The sequence below is a fragment of the Cryptotermes secundus genome, unplaced genomic scaffold, assembly GCF_002891405.2.
Source record: "Cryptotermes secundus unplaced genomic scaffold, Csec_1.0 scaffold73, whole genome shotgun sequence".
Lineage (NCBI taxonomy): Eukaryota > Metazoa > Arthropoda > Insecta > Blattodea > Kalotermitidae > Cryptotermes > Cryptotermes secundus.
Genome location: NW_019738871.1, coordinates 1,924,411 through 1,951,007, shown reverse-complemented (window position 1 = coordinate 1,951,007; position 26,597 = coordinate 1,924,411). Strand labels below are relative to the sequence as shown.

The following is a 26,597-nucleotide window of genomic DNA, read 5'->3' as shown; positions in this document are numbered from 1 at the left end:
GTGTAGGGAGAAAGGCTAGTTACGGTGAATGGCTGGTGAAAAGGCTAGTCGTTGAGCGCGGTCGTAGGAGCCATGAGGCAGTGGCTACGCCAGATGCCCAGTGAGTCGGACCGTAACACAACCACCGGCGAGTCCAGGCGCGGTGCCCCAGTGAGTCGGGTGTGAGAGCGCCGGAGGGCCGAGGCGGTCGTGCCTGGCGCAGCCTGCCGATACCTCCGAAGACCGAGCGCTGGCGACGAAGCCTGCTGGCTGAAGTTGCTTGCTGTGTGGCTTGAGCGTAGACTGCAGTCGGACTGAATTGAACTGAATTGATGAACTGAATAACTCGGCTTTGGAGTCGCTCCTTTTTATACGCTGGTCGGTGGGGCGGAGCCAAACTCGAAAGTGAGGAGGAAGAATTGATTGGCTAGCACGCGTAATGACGTAGATGCGGGCCAGGAGTGATCCCAGTATAAATATGAACGTTTGAAGCAATCAGATTGGTTAGCGCGCGTGATGGTGAAAAGCGATGTGAAGAGCGAGCGTTGCAGAAATGCGTGCTAATGTGGGATGTTCCCACAGGGTAATACACATTAACAGAGAAGTTCATGGAGGTAGGCCTAGGCCCACTGGGGCTGTAGTGCCAAGGGGAGAAAAAAAAATACACATTAGCTGATTTTCAAAATGCTTCATTAAACTCAGCTGAAGTAAACTGTTTATGAAAGGAATAATAATTAAGAGGACTGTTTTCTGGGTTATGACATAGTGTAATCTGGTAGATGTTAATCATCATTTTGGAGGAACCTGTTGCTCCCATCTTCACTTCTACCCTGAAGATGGGGGTGGCATGTTCTTTTGAAATGTTAACTACCTATCAAATTATATGGTGTCAAAGGCAGAAGATTACAACCTGGGATTTCATCAGAACTGAAACCTCAAATCTCAGCAATAAATCATACCTTCCCCTTGCAATACTGTTTTACTTGATCAGCCGTCAACTTGGCACCATCCACCAGTCTAAGGCATGCGCATACTTCCTCTCCCAGGCGTGAGTCAGGAACTCCAATCACCTGCCAAGAACAGTATTATAATGAAGTATGATTTCTGCATTCCAATATTGTGTGGTATTCTTCACCTTGTATCATAGGACTGTACGTAATTTTTGTTTGTCCAGTACATAAACCATAGACATTTACTTGCATGCCACATGTCCATGAAATTGTCCAAAAAACAAGGTTCATATCTTACAAGAAAATTTACATTTTTTAACATTTATTTCCTGCTAATAAATAGAATGCAGTGTTATTTGATGCACATAGTAACTCATACACATCCAAAAATCTTATTGTCAAAAGTAAGATGTTCACACATTGTAACATTCATAAATTTACATGAACATCTCCTGATGGAAAGATGCACAACCAACTTGACAAACAACGCACAGAGTTCATATGGAGAGGTTCAATCTAAAGAAATTAAACGAAGTAGAGGGTAAAGAGCAGGATCATGTTGAAATCTCAAATACATTTGTAGATTTGGAAAACTTACTTGGAAGTAAGTATGGTAACTAATCTGTGACTATTTCCTATCACCTTAAATATCCTGTTACCTGTGCTTCCAATATTTCTGAATGCTGCTCAAGAACTTGCTCAATTTCCTTCGGGAAGATGTTCTCTCCTCCCCGTATGATCATTTCTTTGATACGCCCCACCACTTGCCCATATCCATCTTCTTGCAGCACAAACTGGTCTCTGAAATAAACAAATTTTCTGTCAACTAACTGGCCTTTTTCTACCCTCAACAATTCAGTGGGCGATATTAGCTGATTTGGTTAACAGTGAGGACAGTCCTTCTCATTTATACAACTTTTGCAAATTACATTCTTACACACAAAAGCTACCTAATTTCATTTTTAATTTTATGTCAACAAAGATGAAGTTTTATCAACCAAGCTTTATAGGTTTCCATAGACTCCTAGATGTCCCAATATCTCTCTTACAGAAAATGTTCTATCTTCTGTGATAAAAGGCCATGTATTCCAGCGAAAGGTCAACCAGTGATTTGGGGGAATGTATCACCTCCATCTTCAAGTTCTGCTTGCTGTTTGCATCATGCTGATTTCTTGTTTGGCTTACTCTTTGCCCCTGAAGATGGATGCAATATGCCTCAGAAGACAGAACTGTTTATAACTGTTGGTATGAGAACCTCAAATCCAACATATCTCTTTTAGATGTCATGTAAAATCACAAACATTGGAATATAATTGAGTGGGCAGCAAAGATGGTGGGCTCAGTAAGTCTGCTCTTGTCTTCATCAAATTAAAGAAGGAATTACTTGCAGACAATAATTTTGATCTGCGAAGACAATGGTAGATGGTGATGATAGTATTATCAGCGATTATATTTTAGTTATTAGCAGAAGATTGTTTATAAGCCTTGTGCCCCAAAGAAAAGTAGGTTTTGTTACAATAATAATGATAACAAGCTAGTGACTGTAAATATGAACAAAGCTGAACCAGTCCATGGAGCAGTATGTAATAACTTGTGCAGGCAACTTCATGGAAGAGAAATCCTGCATGTTCAGTGAGGTATCCCACACGATGGTCCTATGGACCACTTTATATAGGCTGCACAATTTAATGTCAACTTTCATAAAAACGTATAATCTAACTGAAATAAGAAAATCTTAACCAGTCACACTGAACAGAACTATTTAACTTTTTCAACGTATAATACCTTTATATCAGTAAACACTCTTCAGTTCAGATATAGCTAAGCATGATGAATTTATTGAATTATTTTTTGTTGTTTTCATATCCCTGTGATAACCACTCAAAAGAAGAAGAAATAGTGCCACAACTGCATTATCATTCAAAACTTAGTGCCATTGTAATGCCGTAGAATTTCGGCAAGGGTTTCTGTAACTTTTAGGTATTAAGTTATCTTGGGTTCACCATAACAGAAGTTAGCCGAAGGGTTAATGTTTGAAGTGGAATGAGGAAGCCGCAGAGTAGGTGGAAAATTGTCACATAGCAGAGACCACTGATCCATGCGGAACAACCAGAGACGGCCGAGGCATACAGAATGTCAACTCAGTGAGACGACCTGAGGAGATCCAACTCTCTTTATCCAGCTGACCAACGAGAGACGGACTTGGGGGAGAATTCGCTCTAGTGCAGGGGCGGAGCTTACCCCAAAAAGACAGGAGTCAGCAGGGAGAAAGTTATAAAGAAGCTGACACAAATGGAGGAGCTATTTTTGGGATCACATCTTTGGATCACCAACTGAATATCCATTCAATCTGTCAATCTATCTGAGTGTATAATGTCAAGTGAATAGCAAACCAGAGGCCAGAGGACCTGAGCCACGGTCGTGCCAGACCGAGGGGGAGTACCATCAGCTCTTACACCAAGTAAGTCGAACTGTTCATACCAGTCATGGATATATAGTGTGATATTATTAAAGTGACACGACCTGGGTTAGGTCAGAGAGAGAGTAGGTCCTGAGAGAGGGAACGTAGGATGGTGAACCCAAGAGTATCGTTATTCAAATTATAATGTATACGTAACCGATGACTGTCGGCTACGTATGTATGATGTACATAAGTGCATATAGAGTAGACGAATAGACCAAGTGAAGGGGATGTGTGGTGTTAATGACTTACCCCCACAGTCACACCCTCTAATTCCCCGCTCTCCCATACCTCCCTGTGTAATCGGGACTGTGAACTCACAGCCAAGAGGTAGTTAACGAGTCAAGTACCAAGTGCTTAGCCTTGCAACTGGCCATTCCCCAAGGGCGCAACGGCATGGATGGCAGAAGAGGTGGAGAGATTCCTCCACGCCCCCTTCGCGCCATAACATAGGGTGACAGCGGTGGGGTACCTCAACGCCCCCTTGTCATCACGGTGTAACAGCCATATTGTATTATATGTAATTATATGTTAGGAGACAGGTTCATCCTTACATTTTTCAACCATTTTTGGATATTATGAGTATCTGTTAGGACAAGCTGCTTTATTTTTCTCCTTCAAATTTTATGAACTCTTGTTATATTGAGGCCACACTGTGTTACTTTTATTACACGTTAATGGCTGAGTGCCAATCACAGTAGCTGCACAGTTTAAGGCATAAAATGTCTTTGCTTGACTGAACACTGGGATCGTGGGTTTGAATCCACTTGTGGCATGAATGTTTGTCTGAATTTATTCTGGGTTTATGTTGTCCTGTGTATGTTGGGGCCTTGTGACAGGATGATCCCCTGTCAAGGGAGGCCTACTGACTATTTAAGATTAAGAAACTGAAGTGAAACAAAGCTCTTCATGGATGCCCTATGCCCCAGAGGGAGTAACAGGAATAGAGATAGAGAATGGCTACATAGAAGAACATGCAAGCTCAATATTATGTAAAACATGGGAATTACAAAATGTGATTTTGAAACTGATGAATAAAAGCTAGTAATGATGGTACTGCTAGGAGGACATTAAGAAATTACATACCATTTGGAGCTGTTGACGAAAAATGGAGAACCTACTGTCCTGATGTCATGAGAAAAAAGTACTTTGGCAGAATTGATAGGTTTGCAGAAGTTGACATACTTTACGAAGCAAAATGTTAAAAAGAAACGGGAACTGGTTAGAACTGCAAAATGGAGTTAAACATATTGGAAAATTATTTATAAACCAAAATAATAAGATAATACTCAATAAAAGTAATAGTGTGTACTAATATCATTTCATAACAATGTACACATATAGTGTCTTTACATCGGGCACATTTACCAAGTGGCATCTGATGAGAAGAGTACAAACTCAGAATGTCTGAATTTCCCACTGGCATATGAATATGAGAGGTATGTTGAATATAGTATCTAGTAACTTTTAATTCTGAAGTAATGGTATTCATCACTGATAATGATACACCCTGGTTCATGGAACAGTTCAAGACTACCACTAAATATTTGCTGGACACTCCTCTGCACTCCAGACATTCAGGTATGTGGCTTAATTTACGTTTTATGAGTCTTTCTCTGAAGAGTTTCTTTTTCCTTTCTTCTCTCCCTCCCTCTGTCTGTCCTCAGAGTTTCACAAGGACACCTACAATGTGAAGTCCATATTCAAACCCAATTTACATCACCACATACAATGTCTGGGTTGGTTCTGGTGACAAGCAATGAGTACCATGATAAGGGCTGCTCTGTTGTGACTGGAAAATATTCCAGAATTCATATGAAGTCACACTTTGAGTATGTTATTATTATTATATTTCAGGAGCATACTGAGGGTTCCCTATAGAATAACTTTGAAATAGGAACCCATGTCCACAAACGTAAAATAGCAGCACTAGGGCGGCATTTAAAATCGTTTCGTTTAAACTTGGCACCTCAATGTCGAACTGCATTGCATAGAGGAACAGCCATCCACCAGCACTTGTGCCATTGTCAAGATTGTGGGGACATCAAAATCAAGTGTTTGCAGAATCCTGCACGACCAACAACTTTATCCGTATCATCCAACATGAGTACATGACGTAGGTCCAGCTGACTTCGTACCACGAGTTCAATTTTGTCAGTGCATACTGAACCAGTGTTTACATCAGCCCAACTTCCTGAATCATGTGTTATTCACAGACAAAGTGCAGTTTACAAGGGGTGGCTGGTTCAACAGTCGAAACAGCCACCTGGCGAAAACCCCAACATTACTGTAGTTGGTTAACACCAGGCACAATTTTCTGTCAATGTCTGGGCAGGCACCACTGGCGATCACTTGATTCGAACTTTCCTTCTACCACCGCGACTCAATGGTCCCTTTTACAAAGTGTTCCTGGAACGTATCCTTCCGACTTTGCTAGAAGACGTGCCACTGATTGTGGGGAGGTAAATGTAGATACAGCATGACGGAGAACCGGCACATTTCAGGGATAAAAAGAGGAGGCCCAGTGCCTTGGCCACCCTGATCCCCAGACTTGACACCTCTGGACTATTCCGTTTGGGGCCATGTGAAAAGCCTGATCTACGACACGCTTGTGGATAATGAATTCAAGCTGTTGGCCAGAATACTTGTTGCAATGACGTGATCCGTGAGACACCTGGAATATTTGAAAGGGTGCACCAAAGTTTTTTGCGTTGATGTAACGCATGCATTGTAAATGGAGGGCGCCAATTCCAACATCTACTCTAGCAGGTGAGTCTTAAGAGTTTGGAGGCGGTAGTATGCCTGTGCATGCTCTTCGACATTGAGGCACCAAGTTTAAACAGAATGATATTAAATGCTGCCCTAACACTGCTATTTTACGTTTGCAGACATGGGTTCCTATTTCGAAGTTGTTCCATAGGGAACCCTCAGTACGCACCAAACACCTGGGACACCATGTATACAGTAACTAGGAGTACACTTAAACAAGGTAACTTCAAAGCCTCAAATCTTACAAGGTAACTTCACATCACTTCAATTTCCATTCAGTCCCCACTCAAAGCCTCTTTGCTCGTAGCTGCTTCCCTGACCCTCTGTAAAAAAAAAAGTCAGTTTTCAGCTCACCCTGTTCTCACCCAACGGTCAAGGCCAAGAATCTCCTTTGTCCTGCCATCCTCATCCCAGTAACCCAACATGTTTAGATAACCTCGGATCAAGAGTTCTCCAGGTGTTCCAAACGGCACCATTTTCCCATTGGCATCCACAACTTTAGCCTGTACCCATATTCATTGTTAAGAATTAATTAATAAATTCACTGTCACATTTATATACAATGAAGTAGTGTCTTGTGGATATTAACAATGATCAACTTCAAAGGAAAACAAATGGCTACAGCTATCCAAGCATAATAATGAAATTTGCAAGTGTGCATGTGTGTGTGTCTGCAGCTGGGTGAGCTTGCTCAGGTGAGTTTCAAATATTTTCATATGCAAAGATATGCCTATTTTACTATGACGAACATTTTCAGATGCAAAGATATGCCTATTTCACTATGACAAACATTTTATACGAGCAGAAGACCAGCAGTTTTTTTTAAATAGAACACTGTAAATGTAAAACGAGGCGTTTGTAAAATCAGAAAAAAAAAAAAATATGTTCACTATAAATAATCTTAAATCCATGGAATTGATTAGCTGGTCCTTCATTGCTGTTGTCACATATAACAGAATCTCAGATAGCTCTGTCTGATTGAAAGACTTAGCAATTCAAGTCATATGTGAAACTGTTAGCATAACTTTGACAGTCTATGCATTATAAGACACTTTTTGTCTTTGAAGTGTCCACTCATGCTCACTCTCTGGAATGACAGACATATAGCTGACAAAATGTTAATCCCTGGGCTGATACTGTCATCAAATTTCCAAAAAAAAATACAACATATTTCTGCATAGTTAGGCTGTAAAATTGACAATTGTCTCTTAAAAGCTGCATTTTCAATGAATTTTTCAATGGATGATTCAACAAATATTAAGAAGAGAGCTGCTACCAGCAGGGTTTTTAACAAGTAGACATCACTGTCAAAAAGTAAATCTGTCAATCGAGGAAACAATACCAGCTATGATGAAGGCAGGGTACCACAAGCTGAGGCATAAACTCAGGGATTGTTCTGGTACATGATGTATGCTTAAATAAAATCCACACATATGATTCTCAAATGTGTGTATAAGTGGGGTGGAGATAAAAATAAATAAATAAACCCCCCAAAAAAATAAAAACTGAAAATCCCAGAGAAAACGCCATGGACTCGAATCTCTGCCTTTAAGGAACCCAAAGATTCATCACCATATTCACAAACACCCATCATTAGACTACATTCTGAGCCAGCTGAATCTAATCCCAACCTTCATACCCTATTTCTCCAAAGCCCATTTTAATAATATACTCCTATATATATATGCCTAGATCTCCTACACCATCTTTCCCTTGAGGTTCTTTGACCAAAATATTCACTTTTCTGTTGCTTAAGTCATGCTAAAGAATCCAGCCATGCCTGAGGCCCTTTTTAACTTTTCATATCACGCTAGTTTTATGGTGAGGGATTATCAGACTTACACCAAACCTCCAAGTTAGAGGACTACCGCTTGTTGACTGCCCATGACTGTCTTTTCAATATATTTGCTACTATCTTTCATATCTTGGTGTCACATAGTAGCATTGTTGGTTGAGGTAATATGCTAGAAGCTGGAAGGTCGAGTGTTCGATTCCCAATGAAGTCATCAGATCTTCAATTAACCTAATACTTCCAGCCACACTATGGCCCTGGCATTGACTCAGCCTCTAACAGAAATGAGTACCAAGAATTTTCCTGGGGGAAAAAGGCGGCTGGTGCGTAAGGCTGACAGCATGACCGCCATCTGTGAGCCAACTCTCTATAAAATGTGGGAACCCTGACATCTCACAACCTTATGGGCCTCCACGGCCTGTTATAAGGATAGCTTTACCTTTACTACCTCTCACATCTAGATGCCACCTCGTCCAACTATATACTTGAATATGTGATGTAATGTTGACAGGGAACCCAACTGTAAAATTACTGTCACCTACATGTATTTTATACAGGTGAAAAGGTATGAAAATATTCTCTTTTACATCTGTATCATTTTGGAGAAAAACTGGTGTTATTCAACTAACTGAAACATCACCAGAAGACTTATGTAATTTCAAATATTTTTTCTCTTGAGAACTGCTACAGCTTCAAGCCTGAAACAGTTTTCAAATATGAGGATATCTTATTATACACAGAGAAAGTTAATTTACTCCTTCAAATAATTGGTATTGGTGGTGGTGGCGGCGGTAGTGAGATATTTTACAGATATAATGAATTTCCTCTAAATCAATTCATGCATCTGGTTCTTAGCAAATCAAAGACTAATAGATGATAAAAAGACAAGCTGACCAACAAAAGGAAAGTAGCTTGAATTAGTAATTAAAATTTAATTTAATAAACCTACAATAATTATATATAATATAACACTGACCTCAACATGGTCCATGATACAACCCACAGTTGATGTCTGCTTCTCAGGGGTGTCATCTGGCATTGACAGGAAGGACAGGGGGCTGGTCTCCGTCATCCCATATCCAACCTGCAATGTACCAGTCTAACTCACTTTACCTCCGGAAACTTTAACAATGCAGTAAAATCTCATTACTTCAAAAGAGGATATTTCAAAATCCTGTATAATTGGATTTAATTACAATTCTCAGCATGAGAAATTATATTCTTTTGAATGTGGATAATTCAAAATTCAGTTCTCTGTAATTTGTTACTACTTCTCATCGCAAAATAACTGAAATTTTAATTGTCCACGAGTAACACCAACAATCGATTCTCCTCAGAAAAAAGTTCTACTTACGCAGAACCTCCTGAGTTTGAAGGTTTGCAAAATATCCTGAATAAGCTCCTTGGAAAACAGGGCTCCTGCACCCATGCCCAAATCCAGGGTGTCAGTATTCAAGTTCTTGGTCTTCTTTGCTATAGCTAGTAGGTCTACATACATTGTGGGTGTTCCATATACAACTGTACACCTACATAGGAAAAATAAGAAAAATAGTGATAAGCCACGTAACGCTATAACAAACTAATGCTTTCATTACAATAGATTCTACTCAATGTAATAACAGTTCTATGCACCTCAATCTCTTATTGCTAGATAACAAATTTGATAAAAGTCAGATAAACTAGTTTATGAACATTGGAAATTTAATTTTGTTTCCAGCACTAGTCAGCCAGACCCCACTTCTAAGGCAGAATGCAATCCCCAGTTCTATAGAATTACATGAAATTACACAATCTATTCACACTAACTGAAATATCATGATGTAATAAATGTGGCTAGAACGTTTCTGGAATAAGTATGTACGTAAGCTGAAGCTCATCGTACCAATTAAGTGCCCCTGTACCCTTCAAAGTCATTCCCCTTAGCAGTTTTACGTGTAAAAAGTTATTGTGAAGTATTTCGGGAACATATCTTCTGATATTGCTTCTACTGCATGTGATGTACGATCCTGGACCCCTGCAGTAACCCAGAATCCACATGAGAAAATTTGGTTGAGCTTGAATTTTGTTAAAAAATTGATGCAAACTTCTTCTGACCTCAGTTGCTGGTCACTAGTTAAGTTGTAACACCATCTTAGCACAGACCTTTTTCATTCTAAGACCAACAATTCAGTTAACGGTTAAAATCTGACTAACACTATCCATCCACAGTTCTACAGCTATCATTCTGATATTGGTATGAACAGGTTCCTCCACTTTTTCAATATTAACATCAGTTCTTTCTGCTGTCAGCTTCTCTTCTTTCAGAAAATTGTTTCTGCCACCCAAAAACAAGTCCCTTTAGCAATGTAGATTCCATGTAAGATCTTCTAATGATCTGAAAATTTAGTTGGTGTTTTTTTTTTTCGAGTTTATCAAAAATTTGTGATTAATGCAATGTTTAAAAATTTGTCAGACACAGAACTTGCACTTAATTTAATACTGTGAGACACACAAGAGGTTCACGACAACATATCACCACTCAAACAATACCTGGAGGAACACACAGGCTCAAGGCAGAGCCATACAGCAGCTGCCCACTGTGCCAGTTCCTGGAACTTTCTGGCCATATCTTGTATTAAGAAGTGCAGAGGTAAGGAAACATGCCCCTAAGACTGCACACTTGAAGGAGGTAAATGGTAAGTATGTTTATTCTCTGAGCCTGATTCTGGGTTACACCAACAGATGTAGTGTATAAGGTGGTGAACAGAAGTCTTAACAATACTGCCTAGTAGGTGCTTGAATCTTAGCTGGATCACTGACTATCATGGCTGACATTTTTGTAGTTCTCCTCAGCCCGTCTAAGCAACTGCTGGGATAGTACCTCAATTAGGCCAAGGTAATTTCCTTCCAAATTGTTTTCAATTCATCATTCATCTATCATCTTTTCATTCACAGCCCATAATCTAGCTACTGAAAGCACTATAAAATGACACACATATATAAACACTGCCTAGTTTAATACTTTAATAAGAAGCACCTCTCCTTCTGGATCGCTTCAATGGATTCCTCAGCCTTAAAACTGGCACCAGGCAGGACGATTGTGGCACCATATATCAGGGATGCCATGATTCCTAATACATTGCCAAAACAGTGGAAGAAAGGCACTTGAAGGCAGATACGATGCGCCTGTACAGACATACATAACGTATTACACTGTGGTGTTCTGAAAGTAAAACTAAGATAAATTATTTTGAACCTTGTGAAGAAATCATTTCTTCTAGCCATTTCAAGAGAAGTAAGCCCTCTGGAAACAAGGGTATAGATGGAAAGACGCTATTAAATAGTTTGTAAAGCTTAGGATAATGAAGAACCTTCACCTTCCCTGACAAGAGAAAACAGAAGACCAGTGCTATAGTCAGTTGGTATGGATGAGTAAATATTGTGACATGTCTAACCATTGCTGGGCAATGGGAAGTGGAACGAGTTACCACAAAGACAGATCCTTGATAAACGGTCAGTTGCCAAGTTACGCAACAGTAAGGAAAGCGGTGTGTGTCCGCGCTGTGCCAAGCCAAGGCGAAGTATGCTGGTTGCTACACAGCGTTGCCCAGCAACGCCTTTGTAAATATGGCGTCACACAACAGGGGAGCCCATGCAACGACTGTTTCTAGGCAATCGGTAAACACGACATTACGCAACAGTAATACCTATCATGTAACTGTTTTCTGTGTTGTCCATGCCTAGCCTAAATAAGGAGCAGCGAACACTATTCAGTAGTGAGTACTGAGCCCGTTACTAGAGAGTAACCAGTCAGTTGCAGTCATGCAATCACTGGAGTGAATTTAAGCAGTAAGTGTGATACTGCACATGGCAGTAATTGTGAGATTCTAAATTGTGTAGCTGTGAGAGCGAGTGGAATAAATTCGTTAGATCCAGAATGGTTCGAAGTTATTTGTCGCATGACCTACCCAACACATGACAATATTCTTTGCAAGTTATGTTTTTTGTATGTTTATTTGAAGCTCATTTAATGAGATGTCAGTAACTCAGGTTAAATAGCACTGAATAATTCGATGATAAGCAAATAGCTTAAAATAATTTGGGAGAGCAGTCGTAGCCTGATTCAAGGCATTGTCTTGAAATATGCCTGGAGAGACTGAGAAAAACCACAAAAATCCTCAGTCAGGCACTTCCCGAATATAAGACAAAAGTAACCATGCTTGAACCTACTTGCTCAGTTTTTATTTTTTTTACAATTCTGCATATCCCACTTTTCATTTATTGTAAATGTAAATCTATTATTACAAAGTCAGCCACACTACAGACATTACAGTGCAGAGTGCAAGGAACATTTGGCCTTGCATCTCACTTAATATTCACTATACCATCAAATGTTTTAAATAAGAATTCTACATCTTCATATGGTCCACATCTTATGCCATATGCCATCCCTGTATGATAAGTTGTTTTATTTTGAGAACACAAATTTGGTTTGAGTTTCAAATAGAATATGTTTTATAATGGACTGATATGAATCATAATTAAACTTTCCTAACAGTTTTTGATACAATCCTACCAAATTTCATCAAACTCTGCTCATACGTTCACAGATGATTCAAGTATCTGAAAAAGCCTTCGCCATATGCGTTTCACACACTTTATACAAAGCATAAATGACAGGTGAATAAGGGATACAGAATCAATTCTTACAGTGAACAATTATCACTTAGTTCATATAAAAATTGGTGACAGACAAAACTTTTCAAAATAAAAGCATCTGTACTGTTTGCATCCTGCTGTGTATCATGATTGGTGGGATTTAGACATCAACACAACAGTAAAATTAAACCAATCAACTGCTCACAGTGGTTTTCTTCAATAGTTGCTACATGTTTCGGTCCACATTTGGGGCAATCTTCACGCAGTCTCATCAAATATGTCTCTTGTTATTGAACTGTCCCAATATGGAACCATATTAGTGCTAAACATCACAATCATATAATGAATGCAACCATCATGAAGTTGCAAGAATTTTTAAAATTAGAAGGATTCTTAAAAAATCTTTAAAATTAGAAAAAGAACTTTAGTCACAGCCACTGATTACAAGTTCTTTGGTAGTGCTTGTGTTTCTTAGGAAATTCCTTTTTCTTTTTCACCCTGTCTGTGCCAGGCTATAACATATTTCGGTGGAAGGAGGAACAGTATATGATTGCATGAAGTTCCTTATTATGTGAATTCATATCCATTAAACCAAAAGTTTATAGTTAAAAGTTGGTGTAAAATAATGTATTCAATGTTTTACTTAAATTCCATGTCTAAAAACAGGGGTATATGTACACATCATGTGACAGGGTAAATTATGTAAGTACAGTACAGTACATTGGTTTTTATTTGCTCTTAATAAATCAAAGCTTTTGTTTCCCAGTAGATTAATTACATTCTTTCATGAGTATGTCATAAAATAAAAAGGTAAATCTATCCCTGTAAGAGGCCGTGAAGGCCCAGAAGGTTGAGATGTCGAGGCTCCCACATATTCTCTACAGAATCATTCCTTTGATCCAGTTCTAGTATTTACCATGAGTTGATACCTCAGGTAAGGCCTGAGATTGTCAAAATGTGTCTCACCTTTCTGGACAGCTCTGCCCTCTTTCCAAAAATCAGCATGTTGTTCACAGTGTTGTGATGATTTAGCAATGTTGCTTTGGGTTGCCCAGTTGTTCCCTAGCAAATAAATTTAGTTGTATTACTGTATGTAATATATCAAGTGTCCATACCTCTAGTAGCAGATGTATCTTTATTCACAAAATGCTTACAAACAAGACTCAATTACCTGTTGTTACACAGTTATGGTTTACTTAACAACAGCCAGTAGCTCAGATTACACAGTGTTGAACTATATGATGATTAGTGAATAATGAATTGAAAAGGATGTGGAAGTAAATGTGGCATAATTTTAGGCAGTATCCCAACATTTGTCTTGAGGGACTGAGGAAAACCACAAAAAACCTCAGTCATGATGGCCAGTCTCCAAGCTGAGATCTGAAACAGGGACCTTTTGTATACAACACAGGAGTGCTACCTACTTGGGACAGATTAGGCCACATCTTCCTTCCAAATCCTTTCCAATTCATCACCCTTAGTCACCCCACTCTGTAACACTACATAGTCTAAATACTGCAAGGCATTGTTAGATATCCTATAAGGCAAGGGTCTACAAACTACGGCCCACGGGCCGCATCCAGCCCGCGATGTGATTTTATCCCCCCCCCCAAAAGAATTGTGCAGAAATGCGCCAATTGAACTAATTTTCCAGTGAGTATTGGTAAGTGTGATTCTGAGCTTATTGACCTGACATATTATACTGCAGTTAGATGGCTTAGCTGTGGAAAGGTTCTTTTGCGCTTCTTTCAGCTCAGGAATGAAATTGATATATTTCTTACTGAGAAAAACCATCAGGAAACACTTTTATCAGATATCGAGTGGCTTTGGAAATTAGCATTCTTTGCTCATCTGGTGAACCATTTGAATTTAAAGTTGCAGGATGAAAATAACTTAGTCTGTGATTTATTTTCACTTATCAAGGCATTCAGAGCAAAGTTAATACTTTTGGAAAGCCAAGTGAAAAATTGTAACTTTGTTCATATGCTATACTGTGCAGAGTTGCATAAAAAGGGTGAAGCAGAATTTCCTTCCTCATCTGCAAATTTAGTCATTTCAGATTTGAAAGAACAATTTCGGAAGCGATTTGCTGATTTGGATGCCAGTGCTCAGTAAATTACATTGTTTGTTTCAAAATCCGTTTGACTGTGATGCTACAGATGTCCCATGTCAAATTCAAATGGAAATTATTGAACTTCAGGAAAATTATCATATTAAAGACAAATACAAGGAAGAAAATTTGATCGAATTTTATAAATTTCTGAACTCTGAGCAATTTCCAAATTTAAAGAAATTTGCTTGTAAATTTATCTCCATTTTTGGGGCGACATATCTGTGTGAACAAACTTTTTCCCAGACGAAGTACATCAAGTCAAAATACAGGGTAAATTTATCTGATGAACATTTAAAGTCGCTACTCGTGATTAGCGTTTCAAAATTTGAACCTCAATTTAATCAGATTTTAAGAATGCAAAAAGAGTTCCATCAATCACATTAACTGTTTTATTATAATTTGTGATGAAATTATTAGCATTTGCTGCTACTGTCTGTTGTCATTAATATACGATAATTTATTCTCACCTACTTTGTATTTAATTTATGAAATTCTGTGCTTTCAATAAAACTCATATACCTAGAGTTATTAATTTCTCATTTTATCCGGCCCGTTGAAAGTGCTGCATTACCTAATGTGGCCCGCGGTTCAAAAAGTTTGGAGACCCCTGCTATAAGGGGAGCGAATTCCACATAGAGACAAAGCTGCCCATCAATTTCTTAACAGTCCCAGACTTACATTTAGTTAACTAATGCATTTATAGCATAGCCAATTTTGTTGCTGAATTATGAATATTTTGGATTTTTAGCAAAAAGTAAGTAAAGCTCTCCCTGCAACAGGCCATGAAGGTCCATAGGGTTGTGAGACGTTGAGGGTCCCACATTATCTAGACAAGCGGCTCAAAGATGGCGGTAAGGTTGTCAGCCTTATGCACCACCCACGCTTTACTACCCAGGAAGATTCCTGGTACTCATTTCTGTTAGAGGCTGAGTCGACCCAAGGACCATAGTGTGGCTGGAAGGATTAGGATAATTGAAAAAAAAATCCAATGACCTCATCAGGACTTGAACCCATGACCTTCAGGCTTGTAGCATAGCCCCTCAACCAATGATGCTACCGTTAGATTTTGACCATACAGAATTCAATTTCACTACCTTAAACATTTTATTCACAAAACACTGGCACAAGTTCTGAAAAATCCACTTATTTTACCAGACACAATAAACATCACTGCACGGTTTTCACCATTTTTTTGAGTCTCAGAAAGCTGTCATTATTGCACTAAACAAAGTAAACTTTTGGACCACATGTCAGACTATAATCAACTTCACTGAGGTTGTTCATACCATATTTCAATTCTGACAAGTATGTGATTTAGAATGTACCAGTACTGAAATTTATCTCTCTGTAAAAACAAATCATAAATATCCTGAAATATATCTGAAATTAATTTAATACTATTACTTTCATATCATTTTCAGATTAACATTTATATTACTACATCTACATCATGAGCCTCCAATAACAGTTTTATATATATATACAAAATATAGAATGCTCCAATTTGTCTGTGGGAACACAACAAAATCATAAAATACCAATGACTGACTTGATGATGTAAAGCATCAATCGAAGAATTTTATTCTTGTTTCTTATATATCTAATTTATTGTATTTTTGCGTCAAGTATTTTAATATAATTAATATTATTGTATCCAATTTTATTAGTACTGCAGTTCAGTGTGTACATATGTTAGCTATGTATCTGCCTGATGATGACTATTAATAGCTGAAACACGTAGCAGAGCCAAGACTAGGCACTGATCTTGATATTTGTTGTGTTGTGATGGTTTTAACACATTCAGGACTGGAGGGACCAATTGGCCCTCTACGTTTCTGTAGCATTGTGGACCAGGTGGGCCAACTGGCCCTTTTCTGACGCGTTATGTTGCAACTGACTATATCTAGCTGTGTGGCCATGTTGCATCATAACTACTGCGTAGCTGACCTCGGGAATGTTTGATAGCTTAGCCAGTAACATGATCACGCTCATTTCCTGTCACACCCTAAAGAAAAAAGCCTTTGTTTGAGTCCAAGCTTCCATGTATGAACCAGGAAGTTAGCAGTGCAACATGGATCAGAGACGAAAGCAGTTGCAGGCGAAGCGTTCTCTCGGAGAACAAGAAATATTAGATTTGTTCTCCGATGAGCCATCAGATTTGCCAACTGCTTCGTCTTCTGATAGTGAGGCCAGCCTCAGTGAAAGTGACAGTGACAGGGGCCACAGGGCCCACCAAAATATTGTGTCCAGTGAAAGTGAGAACTCCGATGAAAGTGCGGTTTTCAAAAAGGTGAACAGAAATTCTACTTTGAAATACAAAGCATTTCTGTTGAACTTGGCAAAAGCTTGGGCTACTGACCTCACAGTGGCGGCAGTACCTGCATCAAACATAGTTGTAGTGCAGCCGGGGCCATCTGTTCGCACCCGCCGGAGGCCTCATGTGGACCCCCCTGGACGACTCTCGGGTGATATGCGGAAACATACCCTCATGAGAATTGTGAAGAGTGAACATTGCAAGAAGAAGTACCCTTCTAGGCAGTGCCGTGTGTGCACAGTCCACAAGAAGAAGAGTAGGACTGCGTACATCTGCAACTTCTGCGTGATGCCTCTTCACAAAGGGGAATGCTTCCAGAGATATCACACGCGCAAGCACTTCTAGGAGCTCTGGCAAGTGTTCTCCAAAAATTTTGGTTCATAAAATTAATTAGATTTTATATTAATTTTTAAAGTGAACAGTGCACAAGTTATGGTGCTAGGCTTAAAAACCCCGGTCCCCAGGGTGATTTAAATATTTAAACAACCGGTCCGCAATTGAACATGATTACATATGAACAGTCGCAGATAAATGGATCTGAAACTGCTTATTCTAGTTCAGATTTGAATGTTGGCATATTGGGATGATGAAGCATGCCATGTACTACAATTGGGAAGCAGTTACATAGCAATTACTCACCGATGTAAACTGCAAGTTGCAACCATCATCTGGCTGAATCTGTGACTGCAGCTGCTGAACAGTGGATACCAATTCAGGAGTGGCACTCTCTACCACATCACTGAACCGAAACGCCCCCCTAGAATACAAAAAGTCTGTGTCAGCCACCAGATAGAATGGTCAGTAATAAAATTATTTTGGGGCACCTAACAGTGACAAACAGAAATCATAAGTTAAGAATTATAAACTTTAAGGAGTAGAAGGGAGGAGGGGGGACAATCTTGTAAAAATGCACAGTATATACAGATATTATCTTACAGGTCAACAATTTGTGGATAACTTTGCGTTTCTGACACAGATCTGTATTGCAGTTATGAGGCATAAAAATTTGTGACACACTTTTCTTATTTCTAAAGTCAAAACAATTTGTGACATACTTTGTATCCCTACAGATACATTCAAAATATGACTTCATAAAATATCAATATACTGTACAAGGACTCCTCTCAACACATACCACATCCATATATATATATATATAATTCATAGCATCCATCTGTCCATCACACTCTGTACATCAGAAACTATTAATGACAGTGGATATGTGCATATATATTAGGAAGAAAACTTGGAAAAATTGTGTTCTGAATATAGAGATGACACGAATTTTCTGTTACACAACCAAGTCATTTTTTACTAAAACTTTCTGTAATATCTATAGACAAAATATCCCTTACATTTTAAATCTGTAAAACATGAATAAAAAATGGAGTAGCATATATCACTACTGTTGTCAATAATCTTTAAAATGCTCTTTGTTGCAAGCTACCCTAACATCTGGATGTGCAGAAACGAAGATCTAAAGATTTTAATTCTGTTCAGATTACAGAATCTGAATATCTAAAATCCATAGCTCCTTACCACAAATACTATTCTGTATACAGGGGTGGGTGTGTGTGCGCGCGCGTGTGCATGAGTGTGTGTGTAGATGGTGTCCTTAAATGGTTAACATAGTTTGGCAACTCACGGCAGCTGTCTGTCAGTGATCATTATAAGAGAGCTAAGATCTGGTAACCGCTTGCTACGAATCTGTCCTGGGGCACAAGTGTTCACTTCTGGAGCAATGGCGCATACCATCTCATGGTACCGCTGTGTCTTGAAGCTTTCGGGAGCAATGAGTGCTTTCACACCCACTTTGGTGAGACAGTACTGTAGCTCTGGAATTTGGTATGCTGGGTTGATGTTCACCTGTCAAATTTCAAACAGAATGTGAAATGCGACATTAACATAATGTACAATTTGAAATAGTTCTCTCCATTTTAATATCATCCTCTGTCTAGGATTGAAGTGATTGACATAAATGAAGTGCAACTTATTAATTCATAATTTCTGTCAGCCTAAGAAATTCTTCTCTGAACATCTTATTTTAGAGAAATTTGGAAATTATACAATTTAACTATCTGATGTACTATATAGATTCTTATAATTGCAAGTATCTAAAACAAATGGCCCACAAAATTTTTGGACTTAATAAGATAAGATTAACAGGCAAGTCAGGATATTACACATGAGGATCTCCAGGATTTATACAAATTACCTAGTACTGTTTGGATAATGAAACATAGCATACGATCTAGGTAACCGGGAATAAATACTGAATTCTAGTGGGGAAATCTCTTTAAAGCAGCCACTGGGAAGATCCTTGGAGAAGACAGGATACCATGAGCTTGCATGTTAGGGAAGCAGGTTGTAAGAATGAGAGGTAAAATCAGGGAGATGAAACACAATATCTGTAAGTTGAAATTTATGGGTTTTTCTGTGAGGATATGAGTGGTATATGAGCAAGCTCTGAAGACACAGAAATGAACAAGAAACTCTTCTTCAACTCAATATCATGATCACTTCAAAATGCATAGTCACATGGGGGCAAATTCACCCATATATTGTTTTAACAAAAAATTGCAGTTTTTATGATTCAGGCTGTAACATGGTGCTACTGTTGTGAAAACTGTGACTCAGTTTCCTTACTTATAATTTTTAAATTAGTATCAAACAAAGAGATATTTATGAAATTTCCTTATGAATTGTAGGGGACTGTAGCTTGGTTGCCATACTCAATGTAATATTAATCAAATGGAATTGAAACAGTGCCTGAAATATTTAAGTGTGACTTTGTCACCCATAGTTTCTGTTATACCAGGTAGCAGAAATGAAAGCAGAAGACTAATATGAAAATTAAAAGCAATGACAGCAATATTATATACTTCTTGGACCAAAATTATTGTGCAAGTGTTTGTATGGAACTGGCTCAGGATCTTGTCGAGTGGTGGAGTTTAATATTAGAAGTCTTAAACCTCTGAGTTCTACTGTGCAAGTACTAACTATACAGACTTCCTGATTCAAGATTCTGTCAACAGAAAAACCCAGTTAAAACTCTGCAACCCAGATATTACTTTTAATACTTCCATACGTTTCCTGTGGTTCACTCACCAGGACAAACCCTGCCTGGGCTGCTGCTATGAAGGTTAAATACCAGTGGCTGGAGTTGGGACCACAGATCCCCAGTCGGTCCCCAGTTTTCAGTCCCAGCCCTAGGAGTCCAGCAGCCAGTTTGTCTGCCTGTAAGAGTACAGGGCAACATAGGTCAGACCTTTATGACACTCAACATGACAACAATGATGGCAGACACATAGGCCTAATTTCAATCTAATTCATAGTGGAAATCAATGGTTTAACAGGTGATAACTCATGAAGTTGTGGGGCACATTCAATAAGAAGCTAAAGTTAGCACTGAACCTCAAGGGAAGATATCATTTCGCAGCCAATGGCACAGATGTAAGGATAATTAGGTGAATGCAGTGACTGCGTTTAGTTCAAAAGGTGGGTTATGGAGATTAATCAATTCATATTCTGAAGAGCAAACTTTCCGACTTCACTTAAGAGAGTTATTTTTCCCAATATTTGTTGACATTCTGGACATGAATTATTTTCCAAACAACTAAATAAAACACATTATTTACAACGTTTTTTACAGTTTTACTTATTTCAAAATTTTATTTTACTTCATTTTATTTCTCACACTTTCACTTTGGAAACTATAGAAGCTAAGATGAATATGCATATTGACTTTGCAATCCTGATCCTGAACTTCACCTGACAGATGGAGGAAAGCCAAAGCTTTGCAGTCAAAAATGCAAGTATGTCACATTAGGAGCAAACAGAAGTCAGAACAGAAGCAAACACACCACTGCTACAGGCCCTACTGACCTCTTCTTTCGCCTTCCTGAAGCTGAGGCGATGTCCCTGATGCACTGAAACAAGAGCATCTCTGTCCCCCCATTCTTGAGCAGCCCTGTCCACTATCTGCCCTGTTGTTTCAGGGGACAGGGGCTCCGTACCAAGCTTGTGTAAGTAGCTTGGTTTCCTGGAAACTGCTATGCATAACCTGTAGTAAAGAAGTGTTTCATTCAATGATAATATTGAACTGTATATAACACTGAATGAGGAACGATATGTCATGATTTAGGGGTGACTATAGACGGGATTTTGGATTTATTGACTTTTAACACATGACTTGTAATTACACTTTACAGATCAATGACACGCACAGACTAGTGCCCTCAGTCTGTTACAGTCTCCAATAGCCGTTTCCTGACAATGGATTTTAACACAGGAACTATAACAGTCTCACTGAATTACACACTCCAAATAGCACCATAAAGTCTTCTTTTCACAGCTTCCCATATAGACTTCTTGTCCACTACCTCGGTCATCCAACTTGCCTTCATGATAACTCCTTGGCATGAATCACGCAGAAAACACAGCCCCTCTACTGTTGTAGAGGCATATTTATCATACCGCTGCATAGCAACGGTTGCGACGCATACCACAAAAAAATACCGCCCTTCTATTGCTTCCTGAATGTTGCGGATGTTATCTAGCAATGGCTGATGTTTACACAGTCATCCTTTAGCAACAATTCTATATGCCACAACATGCAAATGACATGTTAAGAAATATGTAGAAGGAAGAGATCATTATTTCACAACAAATTCTCTGTTCACCGGTTATGTATTAAATGATTGTGAACCGACATAATGTGCTGATTGTTTATGGATGACAACAGTTATGTGCTGCTGAATGCCAAGTTAAAAAGAATGTGGGACAAGAAAATCTTTATTTAATGACAATATTTCTACTGCATTGATTATACAGCACTGAATGAGAAATTATACATATGGGGCAAGAAATAATCCAGCATTTGATCTATTACTACAATCTTTATTGCAATTACAATACTAGAAAATAACATATAAAAAGAAAGACAATTGCATGGAGATTTATCCTCTGTGAATCAAGCGTTCAATATGCCCACCTGTATGTCTGGCAACTTCTTTAACATGAATTGTGATGCTGATTAGTCTAAGGCATATATCTACCCTCCGTTATATGGTTGCAGGCCTGAAGGATTACTTCTCTCAATTCCATTACTGTTTGCTGCTTTTTCGCAAATATCTTTTCCTTATGAAATCCTCATAGAAGGTAGTCTCATGGGTTTTAATCAGGACTGTTCGGGGGGGGGGCAGTTCTGTCCACATGTAAAACGATCAGGAAATCGGTTTGAGATGGCATGCAAGTCGAAAGTGTCATGCAGAAGTCAAAAACAACATTCGCTGTGTGCAGCCTGGCTCCATACTACATGAACCACTGAGTTTGTAAGAGCAAAATATCAACCAAAACCCCGTCTATAGTCACTCATATACGTGACCGTATATTGAGAACAAATGAAAAAGTCTATTTTGATTATTCGGGTGACAAATGCATCGCTGGACCACAGTGAGGTCGCAGTTCGAGTCTCGGTAGGGTCAAGAATTTTCACTTCTCCATGTCGTCAAGACCGGCTCTGGGGTCCACCCAACCTCCTATAATGGGTACCGGGGGCCCTTTCCCCGGTGGTAAAGAGGCCAGAGCGTGAAGTTGACCACTCACCTCCAGCTAGTACAGAGGTCAAGAAAATGTAGATCTATACATCCTCTCCCACATACGCCTTCATGGCGCAGTGCTTAGTTAAGCACAGGGATAACTTTAACTTTATTTTTATTGGACCAAGTGCAGAATCCTTTAGTTCGTTAGGGTTTATTTTACCGATATACTTTTATGATAAATCATCATCTAAGTGGTGATTTCACATCTAATTTTAATCCCCAAGTTTCTTCGTACCCCATACATTATAATATTTTCCTAACGCGTAATAAAGATGGCGTTTATTTTGTTATCATAACAGAAAGAGTTCAAGAACTTTTGGCCGACATAATTAATGGCTTTTTCAGATAGCAGCAGTGCTCCTGATGGCAACGCTGTTGACTATCGGAGGCAGCTGCGATCCGATAACCCCCCGACCCAGCGTGTGTTGAGGTGACGATACAAGGACAGGCATCTACACACTGCTTTATTGCATTTATGATGTCATAGATGCAGTTCGTATTCAAGTGACGCCCGGTTTCATTTGAGTCGATACGGAATTAAAACTCCGATGTTTCGTAGATGCCGTCACAGATGCTGTGGTATGGATTACAAAGGATTGTGCTCATGACGCAGTAGCGACAAAGTTTAAGGTGCTGGAAAATGTCAAGCGACCGGGGTTCGACTGTGAGCAAGATGCATATACATATGTTACTCTATAAATCACGTACTCTCCGGGTATAAGAAATACCAGAGTTCACAATGCTTATGACTCGAGATCTTTATTTGGCGATCCTTCCATTTGGTCGAATTATACAGCATCGAATGGTAGGTTGATTGGTGTATAATGAACTGGAAAAGATGAGGAAGGAAGCGGTTATGAACTCTATCAAGACATCAGCCTGAAGGGACTGAGGAAAACCAAACACCTCAACCAACATTACCGGCCTTCGGGCAGAGACTTAAATTCAGGGAGTCACAAATATGGGGACAGGAGTTCTTCCCATTCGACTGGAACGTTCGGTCCACACTGTTTCATGTCATCACAATACAACATACACATCCTCAAAATGTTCTTCTCTTATGACTATTATCACCTTCAACATCATCCTATTTGAATAGCACGAAATTTCGGCGATTTATAAATCGCAGCCCTGTGGGTTGTAATGCCACTTTTAACTGGAAACACTTCCAACGTTTCAGAGAGGACGTAATTTTCTCCAAAATGCCGGCAGCCTCTTCAAACCATACACAACGTCACACATCAGGAGATTACACAGTTTACATAACCTTTGGTGTGTAATTATCACCACTCCCTACATTTTCTTGTACACATTAGTTTGAAATTTCTTAAATTTTCGTTCTTACCTCAGAACAGCTGCACTTGCAGGCTTATATTCTATGTGGCATATGAATTCACTATTCGCCTGGATGAATTGCTTATAAAGGTAAAGTTGTTCCTGTGCTTAACTGAAACTTTTAACTACTAAGACTTACTTAATTACTAATTACTTAATTAATCACATGCCATGGAGACGTATGGGGAGTGGAGGTACAGTACCTGCGGATAATTAACACAACACGCGCCGAACAAGCGTCGTCTTTATTAATCAGTGAGATAAGCAACAGAACACTGGTCGACCTCACCGAACTTTGCCATTGGATGTCCTCGTACTTGCGAGTGTCCTGAACCATTCCTCGCCGAAGAAACAAAAGATAACAATTCTAGGCACGCTTCATAGGATTAACAGCCAGTTATCCGACCAGTACTTTTCCGGTTCTTGCATCACATTCTCTGATGAATTATGAAACATGTACGGCTTTAAGTCATCACTTCAAACGTACTCGGTTCGAATCCATTCACGACAAGAATCCTTGCTTAATGAAATAACTCGCTGCGAATTAAGTCGGGTGTCAGTACGTTTCTTCGCTTTTCTGTTCTTCCCTTGGTTCTGTATGGGTGTGAAACTTGGTCTCTGACTGAGGGTGTTTGAGAACAGGGTGTTCAGGAGAATATGTGGACCGAAGAGAGATGAATTCACAGGAGGTTGGAGAAAACTGCGTAATACGAAGCTTTATAACTTGTACTCTTCGTCAGGTATAATTAGAACGATCAAGTCAATGATGAGATGAACAGGGAATGTAGCACGATTGGGGGAGGTTACTGGTGGGAAAACCACAAGGAAAGAGACTACTAGGAAGACCAAGACGTAGTTGGGCGGATAATATTAAAATGGATCTTAGAGAGATAGGATGGAGTGGCGATTACTGGAGATTAGAATCCTGGAAACAGAATACGACAGAAGACAAAACAGAAGTCAGGAGTGACTTTTCCTGGATAGTCTCTTTCCAAAACCAGAGATACCATGTATGCGAGATGTTTCATTTGAAGGAGAAAGCTCTAGATCGCATCAAGTGGAGGAACTGTTTTGAAGAGACTGTGGACCTGTCGTCTTGACAGATTACTGATGAATGAATGAATGAATGAATGGAGTGGTATGAACTGGATTGATCTGGCTCAAAATAAGGACCAGTGGAGGTCTCTTGTGAACATGGTAATAAACCTTCGGGTTCCATAAAATGTGAAATTCTTGAGTAGCTGTTTGACTGACGGCTTCTCAAGAAGGGCTCAGCTCCAAGAAGTTCCCCCTAAAATGCACAGTGTGACAATCAAGTTCGCGAACTGACGCTATTACAATAATACTACTATTGCTATCTACCGTGGATGAATGGGACTAGTTGGATAGAATGTTTATTTGCAGGTATACACAAAATATAGGAAGAACGACTCCCATAGCGGAAGAATGATATAATACGCGAGTTTGAAATACGACGTATAAGATGATAAATCTCAACAAATTTTAATATATAAATTTTATTATAGTTCATGACGAATATACATTTCAAATCATTTTATAAACGACACATGATGGCGAGCAGTGCAATAGTTTAACGTAAATAACACACCTGAGGATGGCACAGTGATTCCGAAACATGTAGTGAGACTGTGTGCACTACAAGACGGCCAGTACATACACATCATGGACGCGAATCAGTGCAACAGGGCGCTAAAATACAACATTATTAATTTGTTGAAATTATTGATAACGATAGAAATTTTATTTAAAAGGACTGTAACGGGCGAAGAAAGCTGGCGTTTCATGTACGCGTGCCTCTTTGAGACTCGGTGGGATGTAAGTTGGATGCAAAGATGCTGAAATGCTCCCCCCCGTCACGTGTTCTTCGTCATGGAGAATAATGAGTTTCCTTCCCAGTCAGTGAGCGGAACAAGAACAGGCAAATCTCGTCCATGCAACGCCAACTGTCTCGAGACTCGCAAGATTTCATAATACAGCGATAAACTGTCTTCTAATGGCTTGTTGTTCCCGTCACATCAAGGATATACCAAACGGCACGCTCTTCTTTCTTTACAACTGCTGTAGACGGGAGATTCCTGTATCCGCTAACGTTGGCACCAACTTCGCCGACAAGCGGCGTTCGCTCGGTCGGTATAGTTCGCTTGCGGACTAAAACCACGGAGTTAGTTTGTTTTGTTTGTACATGGGAAATCAATTCTGAGGTAAAGAGTTCATTACACCACCCGCCACCACCTCAAAATCACGCCATGTCCTGATTTGGAAAGCTATTTGTCTTCTGTTACCGTAACAATGTCAACCAATGTACTGGAAAGGGCCTGTCCCTCTGTCAAACCGCATGTTTCATCCTTAAAATTATTCTATGAACTTCTTTCAAATTCTGTATTGGTAATCTGTACTATAAGCTACTTCTCTAATACAATATTTAATTAGGTGCAGCTGAAATCGACCTTGAATATTTTTTTATTTAAAATGATTCATCGTCAAAGAAAATTATATATGATCTAATATACAGACCTCATTAACATCTGCAACTCCCAAGAGTACCACTTTCCAATTTGGGAAAAAAAATGCTAAGTAAAATATCCGCCAAAATGGGGCGCAACTAAATCTGAGGCGTAGGTA

The 26,597-nt window shown here is 39.2% G+C and overlaps 1 protein-coding gene across 7 annotated transcripts in view; it reads right to left on the bottom strand.

Annotated features, from left to right (window-relative positions):
* LOC111871061 (medium-chain acyl-CoA ligase ACSF2, mitochondrial) overlaps nucleotides 1–26,597 on the bottom strand; it is a 74,511-nt gene that overhangs the window by 4,653 nt on the left and 43,261 nt on the right. For 3 of the 7 annotated variants that reach the window (XM_023863817.2, XM_033754093.1, XM_033754092.1), the window contains exons 2-12: nucleotides 20,902–21,079; nucleotides 20,125–20,253; nucleotides 18,662–18,882; nucleotides 17,656–17,773; nucleotides 13,556–13,651; nucleotides 10,968–11,116; nucleotides 9,306–9,477; nucleotides 8,928–9,035; nucleotides 6,514–6,662; nucleotides 1,589–1,730; nucleotides 939–1,049 (exon numbers count right to left, since the gene is read on the bottom strand). In XM_023863817.2, the coding sequence (XP_023719585.1) occupies nucleotides 939–1,049; nucleotides 1,589–1,730; nucleotides 6,514–6,662; nucleotides 8,928–9,035; nucleotides 9,306–9,477; nucleotides 10,968–11,116; nucleotides 13,556–13,651; nucleotides 17,656–17,773; nucleotides 18,662–18,882; nucleotides 20,125–20,253; nucleotides 20,902–21,079 (1,573 nt within the window). Of the gene's footprint in view, nucleotides 1–938; nucleotides 1,050–1,588; nucleotides 1,731–6,513; nucleotides 6,663–8,927; nucleotides 9,036–9,305; nucleotides 9,478–10,967; nucleotides 11,117–13,555; nucleotides 13,652–17,655; nucleotides 17,774–18,661; nucleotides 18,883–20,124; nucleotides 20,254–20,901; nucleotides 21,080–26,597 lie in introns of those variants that run through there. The other 4 variants (XR_004513729.1, XR_004513731.1, XM_033754094.1 and 1 more) reach the window with 3 other exon arrangements.